Below are 17,678 nucleotides of genomic sequence, written 5' to 3' on the forward strand. Positions count from 1 at the left end.
TGTCGGAGGGGCTGTTCCGTCGAATTATTCGAATCTGAAAATCATATTTGTTAACAGTAGATATATTTTGAGAAATTCTAAGATTTTGTCTTTAGGTACTTTCTATGTTTTTTTTTTTTTATCTTTTCTCTTTCTTTCCCCAACGCGTCGTTATTGCCTTTCAAAAATGTAACATAGTGCTGCTATCTTCTTCACTCCGAAGAAAGGAATTGGTCGAACAATCGCGAGGAGCAGGAATTTCCTTTCGCGAAATTTCCCGGCGAAAAGCGTAAATATTCTGAAAATAAAATGCAAACAAAAAAAAGATTACTTAAACAATTAACGACGACGAGAAGGTTCTCATCAGATATATATAGCGAAACGTGTCACATTTATGAAATATGTAAACTCGTAGTGCGCAAAAACACTCGAGAGCCCCCGGGTCTCTTTTGTCCTCATTGCGCTCGCAATGAGATTATTTAGCGCCGAGAAAATATATTTGCACTTCTCTTGGATTCCTTTATGCCTCATTAGATTCAAATATTTGCGAAAACGTCGCGTTGGCGTGCCGTCATCTGGCCGTTTGGTTGGCTGGATGTGACACAGCCGAATTTCAAACAGCATCAGCTATGCCGACATCTTGCCTTCTAGACGTCCAGTTAAAGAAGAAGAGAAAAATCGGGGGGAAAAAAATGTATTAAATTGCGTGACTGCAAATGTGCTTATAATTCGCGCAGAATTTTATTACATGCCGCGTATTTTCGGAAAGCAATAATTAACATATTCAAATGAGAAAAAAGACGTTTTATTTGCACATTCGCGACTGTCGAAATTATATTAAAAGATCGAGTATTAGCAGGAGTAAATAAATAAGAGTCTGGACAGGATTCCCGACAGTCTTAATGCTAATTTGTACTTACTCGATCGACGATGACCAGTTGTTCCATTGGAACGGTCCGTTCACCAATCCTATTGTGTTTGACAAAAAAGAAACGTAATCGCGCGTGACACTGGAAGAGATTGAGAGAACCAAAACTGCTTGACAACGATATCACGTACAATTCCGAACTCACAATAAGGAATTTCAATTTGCAGTGAATTTCACAGATTATTTTTTCGTTGTACACTTTCAGGCGCAGCCGAAAAGTTCGTGCGAGATAAGACCAAAGTAGTGCGAAAAGGGCTGAACGGAAATTACCGGAAGAAATTACCGCGCGATTCGAACGTTACGGAATTCTGCTACGTGCAGCATTGATTGCCGTTTGTGGTGCAAACTTTTTAATAAGACGCGCACGATGACTGTGTGCTCCTGAATTTATAACTCCGGCTTTCCAGGAAGTTCTCGAACTGGAGAACACATCGTTAAGAAAACTAGTAAGTGTCTGAGAAGCCGGAGACTCAAATTATTTGTTTCCCGTCAGTCTTTGAAATTTCACTGGCGGACTTGGCGCCTTGGATGTTTGTGATCGAGCTGTTTCCTAAACACTTATCATTTTCCTAATTCCATACAGATAGGGAGGATAGAATTTCGAAGATAAACAGCGAGACAGTCGGGACAGTCGACGTTCACAACTATATAGAGATACCGCGATGAGGAATTCAATAGCGATAACGGCGGGGCATCCGGGGGTCCACTCGGACGCACGAACGCCGAAGGCACCAGCACCTGCACACAAAGCCGAAGGCTTCTCGCCGAAGAACTGGTAGCGTGGGCGTCGATACCTTCGAGGAGACATGAACGTAAGGACGTGGCGTGTACCTGTCTACACCAGGAGCGGCCTTTAAGGAGGGGGTTCGAACTCTTGCGCCGTCCCAGCACCATTGGTCTCGAGGTGTTTAGGGGCCGGAGCTTCTCTCTTCACGCCGTTCTCCATCGCGGATCATCACTTTCCGTCGCCTCGTCGGGGGCCAGAAGGCGTTAATGAATCCCGCTACAGTCTCGTGCACCCGCGACATTCCTAGAAATCCTCGAGATTGACGCGATCGTTCGCGCAGTTATAATCAGTAACGTCAATCTTTTACTTGTCTCGATGTCTCGTAGGTATATCGTTGATGAAAGAATTCAAGTAAATCTCTATCAGAAATTACATTGCGTAAGATAATTAATCTCTTTTACAATTCACGTTAATCATTTATTCGTCCAATCGAAAAGAAAAGACTTGTTTAACGAATACAAAATCGATTAATTATAATATTATTGAAAATTTTCATTCGGATTAAGACCATTGGAGGGTGGTTTGCAGCCCGTGCGTAATGCAACACTTCCGCCAAGGCGATAATTTTGGTGTCTTCAACCGGAAGCGTGTCCGAAACGCGCTTTTCGATGGACTTCGCCGGAACGAGCGTCCCACTCGCGCGCGTAAAACGCCGCTCACGTTCGCGGGATCTTAATGCTCTTCGTGACTTCCGGTATCGGGGCGGACTCGCGGCGACCGCCGGAGTCACGTGTGTCGCCGTCGGTGACCGGATATGGCGAAGAAACGGACGGCCAAATCGGCACGGCTGGGGCGTCTCTCCTCATGCGAATCACGCGTAACCCGTGTACCAAATACCGAGCACCGGCCGGTGACATCATACCCATTGTGTACATATGCGAGCGTTCGCGTTCGCGGCTTATTTTGCCGCGCATCTTCACCTAGAACGTCGTCATTATCATTCCACCATGGTGGCATCACGAACGAAGGGATATTGAAACCGGTATATGGTTTCGAATTTCGACGCTTCAGACACGCGAATGCCACACGCTCGCTCGCGACGCTGGCCGGCGCAGAGAGTCGCCGTTTTCTTTATCAAATTCAGCTCGCGTCGTTTCGCAAAAACCGCAAAATTCGCCAGAATCATTAATCGCGCGATTTCAATCTTCGGTAAATTATTTGAAAGATTGATGCTCCGCGGGACGCGAATGTAGGACGCGAGATTGATCGGAGAACGATCACCGATTCTTGGTGGAAGCCAACAAGAATCGTAAATTCTGTTTTCTTTCACTTTTCCTTCCGAGGCGAACTTCTTTCCCTCTTAGTCCCTCGAACATATAGGAAAATTCCTCGTCTCTGACATCGGCCTGCGGTATCGAGTCATTGCATCGCGCATTGATCATTCCTCGCGCATCGCGATCAGGAATGCGACGAATTTACATCGCGGCGCATCTCTTACGACGTATCTCTCGCTTTTTTTTACGTAACGGCGAGTTGGAATATCCGAAATTTCCGTTTATCTTGATCCTTCGGGTGTTGCGGGATGCGGCTGAATTTGGTCCCGATCTCCAAGATTCAACCGGAGGCTCGACTTAACGACTCGATTTCGCGACGAAACCTCGCGCGGCTTTCCGACGGCGAGGCGACACGAGAAAAATGTTTTTTCGTGGGAAATGAAATATCGTGACGCCTTCCTCTGACAGGTACACGCTCGTCTGAGACTCGTTTCTCAGGTAGCGAAGGTACCGCACGTTATCGAACAGCTGTATAAACTTGGCGTCCTGCAGAAGGTTTAGGTCTAGCGCGCGCACTACAGCCGCACGACGCATACCTGCATACGCAACTCCAATCGCGCTTAAGAGACACGTTTTATCGGCGCGTGACGAGACACCGAGTCTGGGTGAAGGTGCGCTCATATTCTATCCATATTCGAAGTTTATTTCAAAACGGCGATATTTTACTGTTAAATTCATAGTTTAAAATTATACCTAATTTGAGTCATTTAATTTATTCCTATAAGTCGCCACTGCTCCTACTCAATGTGTCATTAATTTAACTAAACCAATGGAATTAAAATAATATTGTTTTGTGTTAAAATAATAAATTTCGACCCACATGGTAGTTAAACATACATAACAAAATGTTATTTAACTCAGAGTATTGATTTAAATTTCATCTTTTAATATTTAACGGTGTATGCGATCGGCTATTGCAATTAACTGTAAAACTGTATGCTGAAACGAAATTTCATGGATGTTAAATTACCATAGATATTAGCGCAGACGTATTTCTGTTTTCAGGGTAGACATACCATTGCAGGAAGAAGTTCAATGAAATTTTCTTTCTCCAGAGATGAAGAGTAAATTCGTACAAATTCTTCCTGAATCGTTGTAATTTTGATCAACATTTAAATCTCGAGTCTTTTATTGTCTACGTCGATTTTATTACTTATCTTTAGTACTTCCTCTTGTCTACGTCGGTTTTATCACTTATCTTTATTACTTCCTCTTTTCTCAGGCCAAATATCGAAACTGGAAGACTCACCTCGCGGGTGTCGCGTCACCGGAACGAGAACTGCCTCGAGAGATCTTCGAGGAGGAAGATCTGTGCCTCGCGACACGTAATCCTCCAAGAAGATACTACAGTTTTGGAAATAAACTCTTCGATCGTCGATCTAAGTAACTTCGTCGTTCGGCAGACGATTTAGCAGACACGCCGAGGATCCGTCGCGGTGTTCCATCGCGGAGAAAGTCATCAACAATGACGACGGCTGCCATCGTCTTCGACCACCACCACCACCACCACCACTACCACCACCGTTCTCGCCATCGCATCGCCGCCGTTGTCGTCGTCGTCATTTGGCGTTGTATTCACCGGGACGGAAGAAGAGAAGAGAAGAGGAGGGAAGGAAAGGAGGGAAAAAAGCGTCGCTGGAGAAACAATTAATTCGTACGCGAAACACGTACGCGCGGACACGCACACGCGAACGACCGCCGCGATGGAACGCGCCTACGCGCGTTCTCCACCTTCTCCATCCGGTGTACGGAATATTCGGCTGCCAATCACGGCGGCCGCGGATATAAATATAAATGCCCCGGGGTGTATTCTTTTTCTGCCGGTACGGGTCGTTTAATTAGAAAAATTCGCCGATAGGTTTTTCGCAAGTCCGGCCGCAGCCGGCGGGTGCGAGATGAAACGAGGAAACGTCGACGAGCGTTTGGGGACGGCTTTCGGGCGTATTTTTAGGCTGCGGGAGGCGTTTTACGCGGTCATTTCGCGCGTATTGCTCGCGAGCGTCGTTAAATCTTTATCGCCTCTCGTAGGCGCGCGACGCGCCGCGGGAAACGATAAAGATTAAACGGAAACAATCGGAACAGGTTGTTTCCAACTGCGAACAGCGGCGCGAACATACCAAGAAGACAAGGTGGAAATGGGGAGTAGCTGGTGGTCTCGAAAGCGAGACTTCCCAAAGTCGCTACACTGTTAATTTCATAGTTAAATTATACTCAATTTGAATCATTTTTAACCATTTCCATAAGTCCCACTGTTTCTACTCAATATGTTAATTTAACTAAAACAATGTTAATTTAACTAAACTAATGGTGTTAAAATAATAAATTTCGGCACACATGATGGTTAAAAATAACGAAATGTTATTTAATTCAAGGTATTGATTTAAATTTCATCCTTTAATATTTAACAGTTCACGACGACTTTTGCAAATATACAGATATAAAAAGCCAATTTCTCCGACAAATGTAATGGACACTGTAGGAGTTATTACATCTTACCCTGATGAAAAAATTTCTCTATTTCTATTTCGGATTTATGAAAAATTCTGAAAAAATATGTAAAATTTCTTAGATGCTTTCAGAAATAATTGGATGAGGATTTTCAGAATATTTCAATATCTGTGTGTATGAAAATTTCTGATAAATTGCGCGGATTCTCACATTTATTCAGTGTTCTACAAAAATCAGGAATAATCAGAAATATTTCATTATTATTTTGCCTGAATTTTTCTTAAAAACATTTCAATTCATGTAAAAAAATCTGAAAAATTCTGACAAAGTCTTAAAATTTTTACAGAAACTCCAATTAATAATATAAAAAGTTCTGAGATATTTTTCCACCAGGGTAATGGTGTGTAATCAGTTAATAGCGAGAGAAAAAAGATGGATTCGGAATCGCTTTTCCAGATTCGTCATTTCCCACAGCGGAACAATGCGCAACATTGACGGGCGAGGAGGAACGGCGTATAGCAGGGCAGAGATCTCGGTAGAAGTAGGCCGTGCAAATGAGGTGGACTCTGTGGAACGCGTTTTACTATAACCGAGGCAACCAGCCGCGTGTTAATTGCAGAACAAGCGGCTACAGTTTTGTAGGGCGCGACGGACGCATCGACGCGGAGGTTCGAACGCGAGCGGAGAACACATATATACGAAAGGACAAAGGGAGATCTCGCGATGATCGGGAACTTAGAATCGGGAACGAGGACATCGCGCGAGAGACGTCCCAGTCGCCAGTTGATAACTCCGTTGGGTGACTTCTCTTCATATAGATATGTTGCGCACGTAGATTATACACATTGTATATGGGGTTTACAGTTTAACACCGATTTCGAACGGTTCCCCGCTTGTTAGGCGTCGTCTTAGGGGTATCCGCGTGGCTCTAGGTGACCCGATCAGTTAATTTTCTCCCGATTTTCTCCCCCGTGATCGACGTCGATCGGTTGCTCGGACGGAAAGGTACGTCCTGGCCGGCCGTTATTAGCGCGCTAATAATTAACGGGGGCGGTAATTAACTCCAGTTGAGACTTAAGTGATAACACGACACACCTGCGGTCAACAAGTCGTTTTACAGGGCGCTCATAATTGCGCGGTGTCTCTAATTAGCGAAACGCCGACGGAAAAACTTCCACGCCGCCTCGATCGGCTCCTCCGCGTTTCCTCTGCGAGGTCCACGGCGTATCTCCTGGGGATAGAATACAGGAATCTCACTCTGTTCATATTATGACGAAATTAAATCCAAATTAAACAGTCCGACGGGAAGAACGCCGCCTCTTCGTTGGACGGGACGCCGCACCGTGATCGAGGAAAACATCGCGAAAATTACGAAGTCACTCCGCGATTTACGTGAGTCATTTTATGGACCTCTAGAAACGATTCGTAGAACGACACCTCGTCCGAGATCAAACGTGCGGATTAACGAAGAGATTATCGGACCAATTTTGATCGCTATAGATACCAATTAGCGACTTGGTCCTCCTCGAGCACCACACCCCGAGCGCGGCGGTACCAATTGACACCTCCGCGTTTAATTCGCGCACGCGAATCGGTCGCGATAAGCCGACGCGGCTCGCGCAACAAGACGCAAGCCGGGCGCGAGTGCGCTTATGTAACATTTTTATCGTTTTTGCCGGAACATTCAAAACGACGGGCCTCGCGACAGCTTGTCGCCTCAGCGGGGGATCATTTCTATCGCCGAGATCGAGAGTCGCCTCTCTGAGATTCCCAACTCGAGTCCCGCGATCGCGGCGAATCAATTAGATGTTATAACTAGACAAAACTCGCAATTGCAAAGGATTGAAAGAGAGTTTGTTCGCATCTCAAGGCGAATTCCTTTTTACTCTTTTCTTCTAATCGCGGGAGAGACTCGGTATTGAAAAAGTCTCTCCTTTATCGCGACGGTACCACGCCCGAGGCTCCGCGGCTTATCGCGATCGGGCACAACATGGGGAAATCAAACGTCCCGTGATACCGCAATAACACTGTCGGCATATGTTTGTAAATCCGCACAAACGCCCGATACTCCTCGGGATCTGACAAGGAATGCGTTCGAGTCGATCGAGAACGGCCGGTTTTCTGCGAAAACAGTGGACGAGAATGGATCCCAAGTGGAAGCCGTGTTTTAACGCTACAAATACGTCCTGAGTTATGAATACTTGATTGTTTTGAAAGAGAAAGAAAGATTTCACGTAGAGAGAACAGTTTTACTTACCCGAGGATCTGAAGCTCGATTTTTTTTTAGGGCACACATTCGCGAATTTCTCGAATTAATCTGTCGGAACGTTCCTCCTGCTCGCGAGTAATATTCCTCTAGATAATATTCATCTAATTCGACCTATACCACACCTTGCGAGACCCGTGATTTTTGAGAACCCACGTCTCTCCCGCCGGCAACGCACACGGGTCGCAAATCGCGACGCGCAATCACAATCGTGTGCCGAGCACGACGCGCGACGCGGAGATCAGTGCGACGGCACGACGGCCGCGGATCGTTTTAACTATATAGGAAATCGTTCTCGCCTTACAGGATGCCGGTGCGTCAATATTGACACATTTCTTACGAAACGCGAGAGAACCGGGCTTTCGCCCGTCCTCTATCTCCGGTCCTCCTCTATCTGATTGTGAGGAATGCCGAAAAACCCCGGTGCACAGACTCCCGACGAATGAATTCTTCCCTCACAATTCTTCGATAAGATGTCTCGAAAACGTATTGATAATTATAATTAAGTAGAATATATATATATATATATATATATATATATATATATATATATATATATATATATAGATATGCACATTTAATATGATACGTTTGAATAATACGCTTGAGCATAATATTATACGCATTTGAATATTGACATTTAAATATTTAAACATGTTAAATATCAATAATAATAATTTATTTATTAAATATGATTTATTTAAACATCAGTGAGGACATTATAATTTGATGATTAAATATTAATAATTAGCATATATAATTATTAACGTTAATACGTTAATACACACGTATTAATTTACGTCGATTATTAAATCATATTCAATTCTTTCTTTTGAATTCTGGACATAGAAAGGATAAATACGTCGTCTTCTCTCTTTGATCGTTTTGATATCCTATGTGTGATCTACGTTACGCGAATGAAACTCGTGAAATAACGTCATCGTCGTAACAAACGTGTAAGAGTGCCGTTCAGAAAACAGGAAATTGATTCGGCGAACAAAAGATTCGTTGGACAACGAAGACAATTCCGTATTGATGAAACGCAAAAAGTCGCGTAACAGTAACGGACACCGATGACGCTCAGTTTGTGTAATAAAATCGTGAAACGAAACAACGGGTATTAATACATCAGTATAGACAGTTTTAGCTCGTATGATTGATGCATTAATTTATCAATACTTAACGGCTCCTATTAGTGACGGATTTACTTATTGTCGTCGCTACGGAGAATCTAATAAAACCTGATGAAGGAAAATGAAGAAAACGGTTGGCGTAATTCTCCAATTTAATTCTTTATTTCCTCTTTCACATATAGTCTCTTAATCATGTAACAACAACTGCCAAGTAACAATGTCGCAATATATGTATATTGACAATTTAATATAACGCAAGCAGGAACATACGCCTGTGTATAAATAAATTGGTGGGATGGGGGGGGGGCGAAAAACAATATATATTACTATCAATATGCTGCACCGCTTATCGAACGCTTAAAAATTCCTCGAATTGAATCCCGCGACACGCGGGTCATTCGTGGTCATTTTATCGCTAGTGTGTCGCCCTGCACGCATTATAACGGAAACAAAGTTATTAGGCAACTACAATTGTACACTTGTCACGCAATGGATGGATCCTTTTCCTTTGGCCGGTTACTCGGCGTAAAACGAAGTTATCGCAGTACGGATATCTGTATGATTCAGGATACGAAGCAAAAAAAGAAAAACGCCTTTCCAAACGCGTTTCGAAGAACGATTGCACGTCCGTTAATCTAGGATCCTCGCTCGTTTCGACGAGCGAGGAACGAGGTGAGAAACTTCGTTTTACTCCTAACAATAAAATAAAGACCCTGTTAACAAGCGCGCTACATCTCTCGCGTTAATAGTGATAATAGCGTAATGGTGATTACCATAGCGATCGCTTAAGAAATTACGGAATATATAAAAATATCTTTATAAAGATATAAAGATACGTGGACGTATTAAAAGAAGAAAACAAAACAAAGCGAATGAATAATTCGGTCATTTTGAGCCTATAACAAATGACATAGATATTAAAAGTGGTCAAGTATTATTGTATAACTTTGTTCACGAGAATTAAGTAGAATCGCAATCGTAATTTGTGCAATAGAAATTAACGTTATCATTGGCTTAACGTTAAACGCAATTTGCTTGTACTGCAGGCAAATTAACGAACAATTAGATGAGCCACAGCCTAATACGGATAATTAGTTATTAATTACATAAATTAAAACATAAAAACATATAATAAGAGAAACAACTTGAACCGCGATACAAAAATATATTACGTAAACGTTTGTCCAATATCCTTTATATTAAAAATGTTTAATCTTTGTTAAAATCACATATTTTGCTACTGCCTCTCTCTTTTCGCTACTATAATATATTCAATAATATATTATATAAAACTATTATTTTTTTATTTAATAAATCACGTTGTACTATTTATCACTAATATAACTTCCTACCCGCGAAAAATTTCGCTGAAGTCTCACAATATAACTATATTAATATACTATTTTGTCAAGCATCGTAAAGTGAACAATTCGTTAAGTTTGTTAAGTTACGTGAAGTAACTTACGGCGTAGGCGTATATTAAGCTATCCGCGATATGTCTATGGGACTCATAGAAAAAAAACTTCATTACGTAAGCGGTATTCTCTATTATTTCTAATTATTAAATCGAAACTGTACGTTCGGCTAATGAACTTTAGTTTAAGATAACTTTTTGTGTTCACTAAATGACGAAGGTGCTCGGTTGTTGGAAAAAAGTTGATATTAAAAGTTGCGAATTGTAAAAGAGATAGAGAAGAGGAACTGTCTTAAGATTATGTGTTAGAAGAATTGGAATAATAATTAATTCTTAATTGTCATGTGCGATAGATGCCTTTATAGTAAAGTTTTAGTAAAGTATCGTTAGTGAATTGTGCGTTATCGTGAAATAGATAGTGTGCATTAACAGACATGTAATTTGTCAAAAATATTTTTAACGAAAGAAAAGAAATATTTTTAGTGAGTGAGAGGAAATTGAAAAATTAAGGATTTAAAGACAGACTTGATACCTTCATTATAGTAAAGAGATAGTAAAGAGATGGTAAAAAAGAGATATGGGCGCGTGAATATGAACTACTAAAAATTAACTCGTACCAGAAATCTATGTCAAGTCTCCAACTTCTTTGATATGCTATTAAAAATGAATTTTTTTTTTCTTAAAACTAAGGAAAAGAGGAATGGTTCGTAGATTGTGATTACGAGGAATACAAATATCGAGCTCTCCTGCTGATATTTATCAAGACTACTCAAATTGATTGCAAAACGAAATACTCAAACTTAAGAAATGGAATTAAACATATTAAGCATATCCTGCATACGTATGTGCGTATTTATATACGTGTATATTTGAAATTCGTTCCCTTTGTCCTATTATATAGTACTCGAAATATAAAATTTCTTTAAAATGCGTATTTGATTATCTTGTACTTCGAGCAACATTTGTTCGTCGTGATATCTAAAGTACGTAAATGTAAAGTACTATTCGCGCGTGCTGTCATTTATACTGCCTATTTATACCGTCTATTATGAAGGAAGTTTGACGTGTTCGTGGACGAATCTGTACTTTGTACCGAACAGCAGATATAGACGATTGAATCATAGGTAAACTCTTGCACTTATGCATGCTACAAGGTATTAAAGCACAAAATAGTCTACAAATGTTTTAGACAGCACTTGCGCAATTTTTGTAGAACGTGTTCAATAATACGCACTAATGTGCGCGCACTAATCATGCGATCATTGATCTAGTCATCTCGTTTGAGATGGCAATTTGAACTACTACTGATATTTTGACCAGTAAATTTGAAGCGTACTAAGAGAGCGTACGTAATGCAATCACAGTTTGTCATATAATTCGAGTTTTAAATTTTAATGATATACGTCCCCTTTTATGGGTATCTATTCCTCGTGAAACGTATAAAATCGAAAGACAATGCATGGAATCAGTCTAAAGCTTATGATATGCAATATTATCGTACGCTCCTACGAAAAATAATCGTAGTTATCACCTTTGAAAGCGCCCAGGCAAATATATTTTATATTATCTCTCTCTATATATATATATGATTTTAAGATATCTCTTTATGATTTAAATCTGAATCAACGTCTTAGGCTAGTTCGACTCGTGGTCTCTATTAACGATAATATGCAAGTAAAAAATTCATATATAAACTCGGAATGAGAACGTCTTTCTTCGTTCCATTCTCCAACGCATTTAAACATTTTTCGATACCTCTTCTCAAATCGTAATATTCTAGGAAGTGTTGAAGGCCAAGTCTAAGTATTCAAGCGATATTACATCGCCATGGCATTAGGTTTCGTACTCCAAAAGCATAGTACCGTTTTATTAGGCTGCTTAGTTAATTCGCGAGAGACGACCCGGACAATATTGCTTTATGTTCTAGTCACGTTTACCGCATTCAATTGTCCTGCTGTCCTCGTTACAACTCCCATAACTTATACGACGCTGTCCAGGGAGCGACGACAGTCCACGACGGGAACTGTGCTAAAAATTTCTTAAATCTCAGAGATCTTTGGTGTTCGCCATGTAGGAAGTGTCCGGCCAATGCGATAGACAAGCATGGTCCTTTTTGCACCGCAGACACCTGAACACACAAATTCATAATGCAAAAGTCTGCATAACACGGTGGGACAAAGAGAAGCACGTGTCTCTTGCAAACTTACATTCAGTTCGATAGAAAATGTATATGGCACGCAATCTGAGGCACATGCGTAATAAATAAAATAAGTCTCTCTGTCGTTCCACATTGGACCTTGCAATGGTTTCTTATCGAGTACAGACCATTTTTCTAAATGTACACCTTTGTACGGAGATAAAATTATACCTATGTGGTCGGGACCTAAACAGTTCAAAGGGTAATATTTGATCTTTATTTCGCGAAGACGCGTAAAATTTAAATTACTTAGGGCCGGTTGTTCCAACCTGTTGGTAAACTGACTAATAGTTAAATCATATATATATATATATATATATATATATATGTCTTTGTTTATCTTTTACATTAGACAAAGATAGACATATTTAACTATTAGTCAGCTTACCAACAGGTTGGAACAACCGGCCCTTAAACTTATTAATATCTTACCTGTAACGTTAAAGGTGTAATTAACGATGTGCTGTTTCGCAGTCTTCGAAATTACCTCGAGATTTGTTGGAATATTTATGAGCGGAGCGGGACCGGGTATCCAGGTAGTTTTCCTGTAAAAAAGAGTCTCCTCAGTTCGTGCGTTTATATTCGAAATAATGTGCTACTGATTCCGATATGTACCACAAGAAAGTTGTGACCGGCAATAAATATGGGAAACCACAGTATAATTCCTTCTCGCAATCCCTGACTGTTGGCGTCGCGGCAGCTACTTCAGGTACTACTGATTCTAATGTCTGAGGACTATTCATATCTAAATCCACTAACCAGTATCCCGTACCGGAATACCTATCACTACCATCTGCATTGTAATACTGGCGTTGACTATGCTGTAAATCAAAAATGCAATGAACATACAAGCCTACTACATTATCTTCTATCGAACAAACATTTTCGGGAGACAAGAAAAGATAACTATGTTACCGCGATCATAAATCGTTGTGGAGCAGGCGACAACGGATCACCACTGTAAGGGAATCCAAGTGGTGTTAGAATTAACACAGCAATAGCGATTAAGAAAATTCCAACAATCACACTTATAATTCGTTCTGCGTTCTTTATTACAAGCACTATTGGCAACTGAAAAAATTGTTATATTTTATAACAGACATCAAGAGAAGTTTGTACAACATTAAAAGGTTTAAATTACGTCGTGCGAATAGAATTAAAGCTATTAATATTTTACCGTGAAGCAAATTAGCTGGCAGAATAATATCGACAGCATGTTAGCTATTACAACTTCGGAATTAATACTGCCACCGGATCGTCCCATTATTGGGATGAAGAGATAGAGAGCACCGAGCGATAAATAAAACGACTGTATATAAGACAAACTCAACGATCCCAATTGGTAACAAAGCCATTTCCAGTCTACAAAATTCATAAAAATACATTCAGTCGAGTGATTAGAATACTTTTAAAATAATTGACACAGAAGGTTATCCAGTGTTAGCATATAAAAAAAAAGTGATTCATAAAGAACAATGTTGTGACTGTCCTCACCTCTCAATTTGCTGAAGAAACTGTGTCGCACGATATTTCCAACTGCCGGGAATAAGACCCAGTGTAGCGGTATGAAGCCCGAGCGTAATCCAAATAACACGCACACGAAGAGAATCGACATCCATATCAAGGAATACGCGTCGCAGTACATATGATACAAAATCCATGCAGAGCCAACTTCCTACAATCGTAGATTAATTACTTATACGCTGCAAATCCGTTGGTGATATCCAAAACGATATCCGCAAGTATTACTTGAGAATTGAAATTGTTGCGCAGCATATTTCTATTCACTTGCCTTTTTCTGCCTCGATCCAACTTGCAGAACCACGATCATCGACACAAAAATGGTTGGGCAAACATACAAGAAAAATAGCCACGCCGGTCTCGCGTACCAACTCATCACCTTTCCCAGCTTGGTCAGAACCAGGGCGATTAACGTGCAAGCAAACATAGATGCCAACCACGAGACCATAATCACCCCGATGCAAATCAGCACATGTCTCATGTACATCCATTTCTTAATATCTGTATCCGATAACGCAGAATTCGATTGTATTACTCAGATTTGTTCGAGAAAACGAGAACCGATTTTTCAGGTCTACTGGCGCAGCCGGATCTAAATAATAATTATATATTCTTACTTCTACGTGCACTCTGCATATTCAAATGGATAGAGTACCCAGCTATAATTATACTGGCGATATTAACTGTACTGGCAATGTACTGTGGCCATCTAATAACGAATGCGCCTAAGAAGTCGAAGAACACGAGACTACCACGTGTCTCTTGCGCATCCGGGTCCGATAAGTCGTCTCCGAATACTATTCCTTGTGTCAAAGCGAGAATATTATCGCCGGTTCTTTGCAAAGCTCCCAGCGGTATCTGATCGACGTTATCAAACTTAGTGTGGTACACGTAACCGTTTTTCGACCAAGCAAAGTCCAGGCCTGTGTGAAATTTTACAAATACGTTAGTGAAGATTTTCCATAGCGATAAGTTATCGGGACACAACTATATCACAATCTACAAATCTTTACGAACCAGAAATGTTTCCGAAGTCTCTAAATATTCGAAAATCCGTGTCACCAGGGACGATACCGCTCTCAAATATTTCTTGAGCCAACGATGATGCATAAGGATACGGTACGGATTTGGCGTACACCTAAGAAACACACCATAATAAGAAATTGATTTTAATGTCCAAAAAAATATTAGTAGAAAAAATCATAGCGCGATAATATATACCTCGAGAATCCAAGGATTGTGAGGTCCAGCTTGGAACAATAATTCACGTCCACCGGCACCGCATGCCTCTAGATTTATGAACGTTCGCACGTCCTTTGCCCAAGGGTGCTGCGTTATGAAGCCATGGGACGCCTAGAAAGTAAATTGCGTGTGGAACACGTTATCACAGAATTAATCAATAAGCTCCGGAACTAATCAATAAAACCAGAAGCATCGAGATAAGATATCAAATTAATATACCTGCAATATGTTTTCCTCCGCCCCATTGAACAAGAATACAATGCTGTGCTTCAATATTTTCGGGCTTTGAGTTATTATCCGTAAAATCTCTAGCATTACAGCGCAACCGGCGCCGTCGTCAGAACCGCCTGAAATATTTCGCATAAACGATAATTATGCATGCAAATGAGGTGCGTCGCGTATTAGACACAATACTTAACACGCTCTTTACCTGGACTTTCTAAAAACGAATCGAAATGACAATTAAGCAGCAAGCTGTGCATTGTAGGCCTGCGAGGTCCAACTTTGACAATGACGTTCTGTACATTTCTGTAGACATTGGTCATGCCGTCGAGAAACTTAAGCGGAAACGCGCCGCTGTGCTTTGTAATGTTAAGAAGGATCTTATGATTCTCGTGCGCCGTTCTCATCGCATTGTCGATCGTTGTCGTTAGAAATCTAACAGCTAGGACCTCGTTCTCGTAGCTGCCGGCGATGCGGGGCCCGATCGACGTGAGATTCACCACGTGATTGCGGGCTCGCTCGGCGACGAATCTCCCCGGGTGCAGTCCCTCCGTGTCGATGGTAACCGGGTCGGGCAGATTCCTCTCCAGGACGATTATGGCGAAGGACACGAAGAGGAAATACGTGAGAACGAAGAGGAGATGCTGAGTATCGTTTGGCAGTACATCTTGCTTCCTCGAGGCGATTCTGTTCTCGTAAGGTAACTCGGCCGACGACGTTCTCTTCGTGTGCTGTCTCAGTCTCACTCCGTCTTTCTGAAACTGAAACGCGCGATAATCGCGGCGAATGTTTAATGTTTACATAATAAGCGTCTGGCATTTGCACAACAGCCCGGTTTTCTTGAACGCATTACAGATTAGAGCGGGGATCGGGGGGATTGGGAGAGGGAGGGAGAAAGAAAAAAAAAAGGAAAATAGAACGGCGGTCGCCCGGGCAAAAGAGGACTCACCATTTTACCGATGCGAAGGCCTGCTAATGACAGAAAAAAGGCACTTTATAACCGCCGGAGTCCGCGAGCGGGCTGTCGCGTCAACGGGGACACCACCGGCGTTGCGTTGCTCGGTCGCGGTCTCGCTCGCCGCATCAGGGAAACGTTTCAGCGCGCGTCGCACCGCATCGGGGCATATACCGCTGACCGCACACACAGCACACTAGGCCAGCAGCCAGACCCAGGCCGCCCGATCGTGATCCTCGCGTTCGCGCGGCAGAAACTGGAGCGACGTGGCGCGTCGTACGCGCGTGTATATATAGCAGCATCCCCTCTCTTTCTCTCTCTGTCCTCATCTACCTCGATTTCTCTTTCTTCCCTCCGTTGGCACTCGATTCCTTCTGTCCTCCTCTCCCTCCTTCGTCGTTTTATTGATTGCTATTCTTAAGTGGCTCGGTCGGCCTAGGTGTGAAACCTCAACATTGCGATATCTTCTTTTTTTTTCCTTTCTACCTCGGAGACCGGAAACCCCGGGAAAATGAATAAAATTTTAATTGTTCCAGTTTCAGTCGATCCCTTTCGTGTTTTATGCCATCTTAAGTTTCCGTCTCTCTTTCTCCTTTCTCCCTCGATCGTCTCCTTAATTCGCGCCGTCAAGTTCGATTCGACACGATCGATCAATCAATTTCTCATCGCGCCTGAAATATTTACTCGGGCAAATAACTCGGCCGCGGCGGCGTCGTGGCGCGGCGGCACGTACACCGCGTATACACGCCTAGATATTTCGCCCCGCGGATGTTTGATGTTTGCCGAAAGAAAGAGAGGCGGCCCCCTTTCTCCTTCACTCTCCGCGCGCGCCCTTCGGACCGGACAATTTTTTGCAATATCTTAAAGCGCCGCGATTTATCGGGCGCTATATCTGCGCCGCGGCCTTGCTCGACGTGCTACACCTTCGGCCGATATCGCGCATCATATTATCATTAATCAGTTTAATTTATACAGTTACGACATACATACATATACGGCACCGCGGCGACTTACGACGCTCGTTGCGAATTGTTGCGAATTGAGCGCGGCAATATCCCAGCCTACGCGCTCGCCGATTTTTTATCCCGCCGATCGGAAAAACAACGCGCCCCCCACGTACGGCAGTTCGTTCCTCGATTGTTAGCAACTCATGTACGGTCTCGCATCTTGAAAATCCGGATGAGTAAAATTATTCAGGAACGAGCGACAAAAACGAGGAAGTAAAAGAGTTGAATAAAATTGAGTTTGTTAACAATAACGCAAATATATACAGGTCAAGCGAGAATTCTGCATCTCGCCTTTTATATTACTC

At 42.1% G+C, this 17,678-nt stretch overlaps 1 protein-coding gene and 1 long non-coding RNA gene across 3 annotated transcripts; one reads left to right on the top strand and one right to left on the bottom strand.

Annotated features, from left to right (window-relative positions):
• The first annotated feature begins 717 nt into the window (after positions 1–717).
• Positions 718–8,221, top strand: LOC139808003 (uncharacterized). The gene is made up of 3 exons (XR_011730771.1): positions 718–1,353; positions 1,491–3,579; positions 4,191–8,221. It is a non-coding gene; the product is annotated as an uncharacterized lncRNA (long non-coding RNA).
• A 734-nt stretch (positions 8,222–8,955) lies between these two features.
• LOC139807973 (endoplasmic reticulum metallopeptidase 1) lies at positions 8,956–16,742 on the bottom strand. Of its 2 annotated transcripts, none has more exons than XM_071769509.1 (14): positions 16,361–16,742; positions 15,620–16,172; positions 15,409–15,536; positions 15,169–15,300; positions 14,965–15,085; positions 14,565–14,870; positions 14,215–14,448; positions 13,921–14,097; positions 13,604–13,788; positions 13,342–13,497; positions 13,042–13,247; positions 12,859–12,971; positions 12,437–12,612; positions 8,956–12,357 (listed from the first exon to the last, which is right to left on the bottom strand). In XM_071769509.1, exons 1-14 carry the CDS (start codon positions 16,361–16,363, stop codon positions 12,193–12,195), a joined length of 2,655 nt encoding a protein of 884 aa, XP_071625610.1. In that variant the 5' UTR covers positions 16,364–16,742; the 3' UTR covers positions 8,956–12,192. The 2 variants fall into 2 exon arrangements, with proteins under 2 accessions (XP_071625610.1, XP_071625609.1); XM_071769508.1 differs by having other exon boundaries at positions 13,921–14,101; positions 14,219–14,448; positions 16,361–16,739.
• Between the last annotated feature and the right edge of the window lie 936 nt (positions 16,743–17,678).

This window comes from Temnothorax longispinosus, chromosome 2 (genome assembly GCF_030848805.1).
Source record: "Temnothorax longispinosus isolate EJ_2023e chromosome 2, Tlon_JGU_v1, whole genome shotgun sequence".
NCBI classification, from domain to species: Eukaryota; Metazoa; Arthropoda; class Insecta; order Hymenoptera; family Formicidae; genus Temnothorax; species Temnothorax longispinosus.

Coding starts and splice junctions, on each gene's coding strand:
- LOC139807973 (XM_071769509.1), bottom strand. Junction 12,613..12,858: donor TTACACCTTTAACGTTACAG/GTAAGATATTAA, acceptor TGAACTGTTTAG/GTCCCGACCACATAGGTATA. Junction 12,358..12,436: donor CATTTTCTATCGAACTGAAT/GTAAGTTTGCAA, acceptor TTGTGTGTTCAG/GTGTCTGCGGTGCAAAAAGG.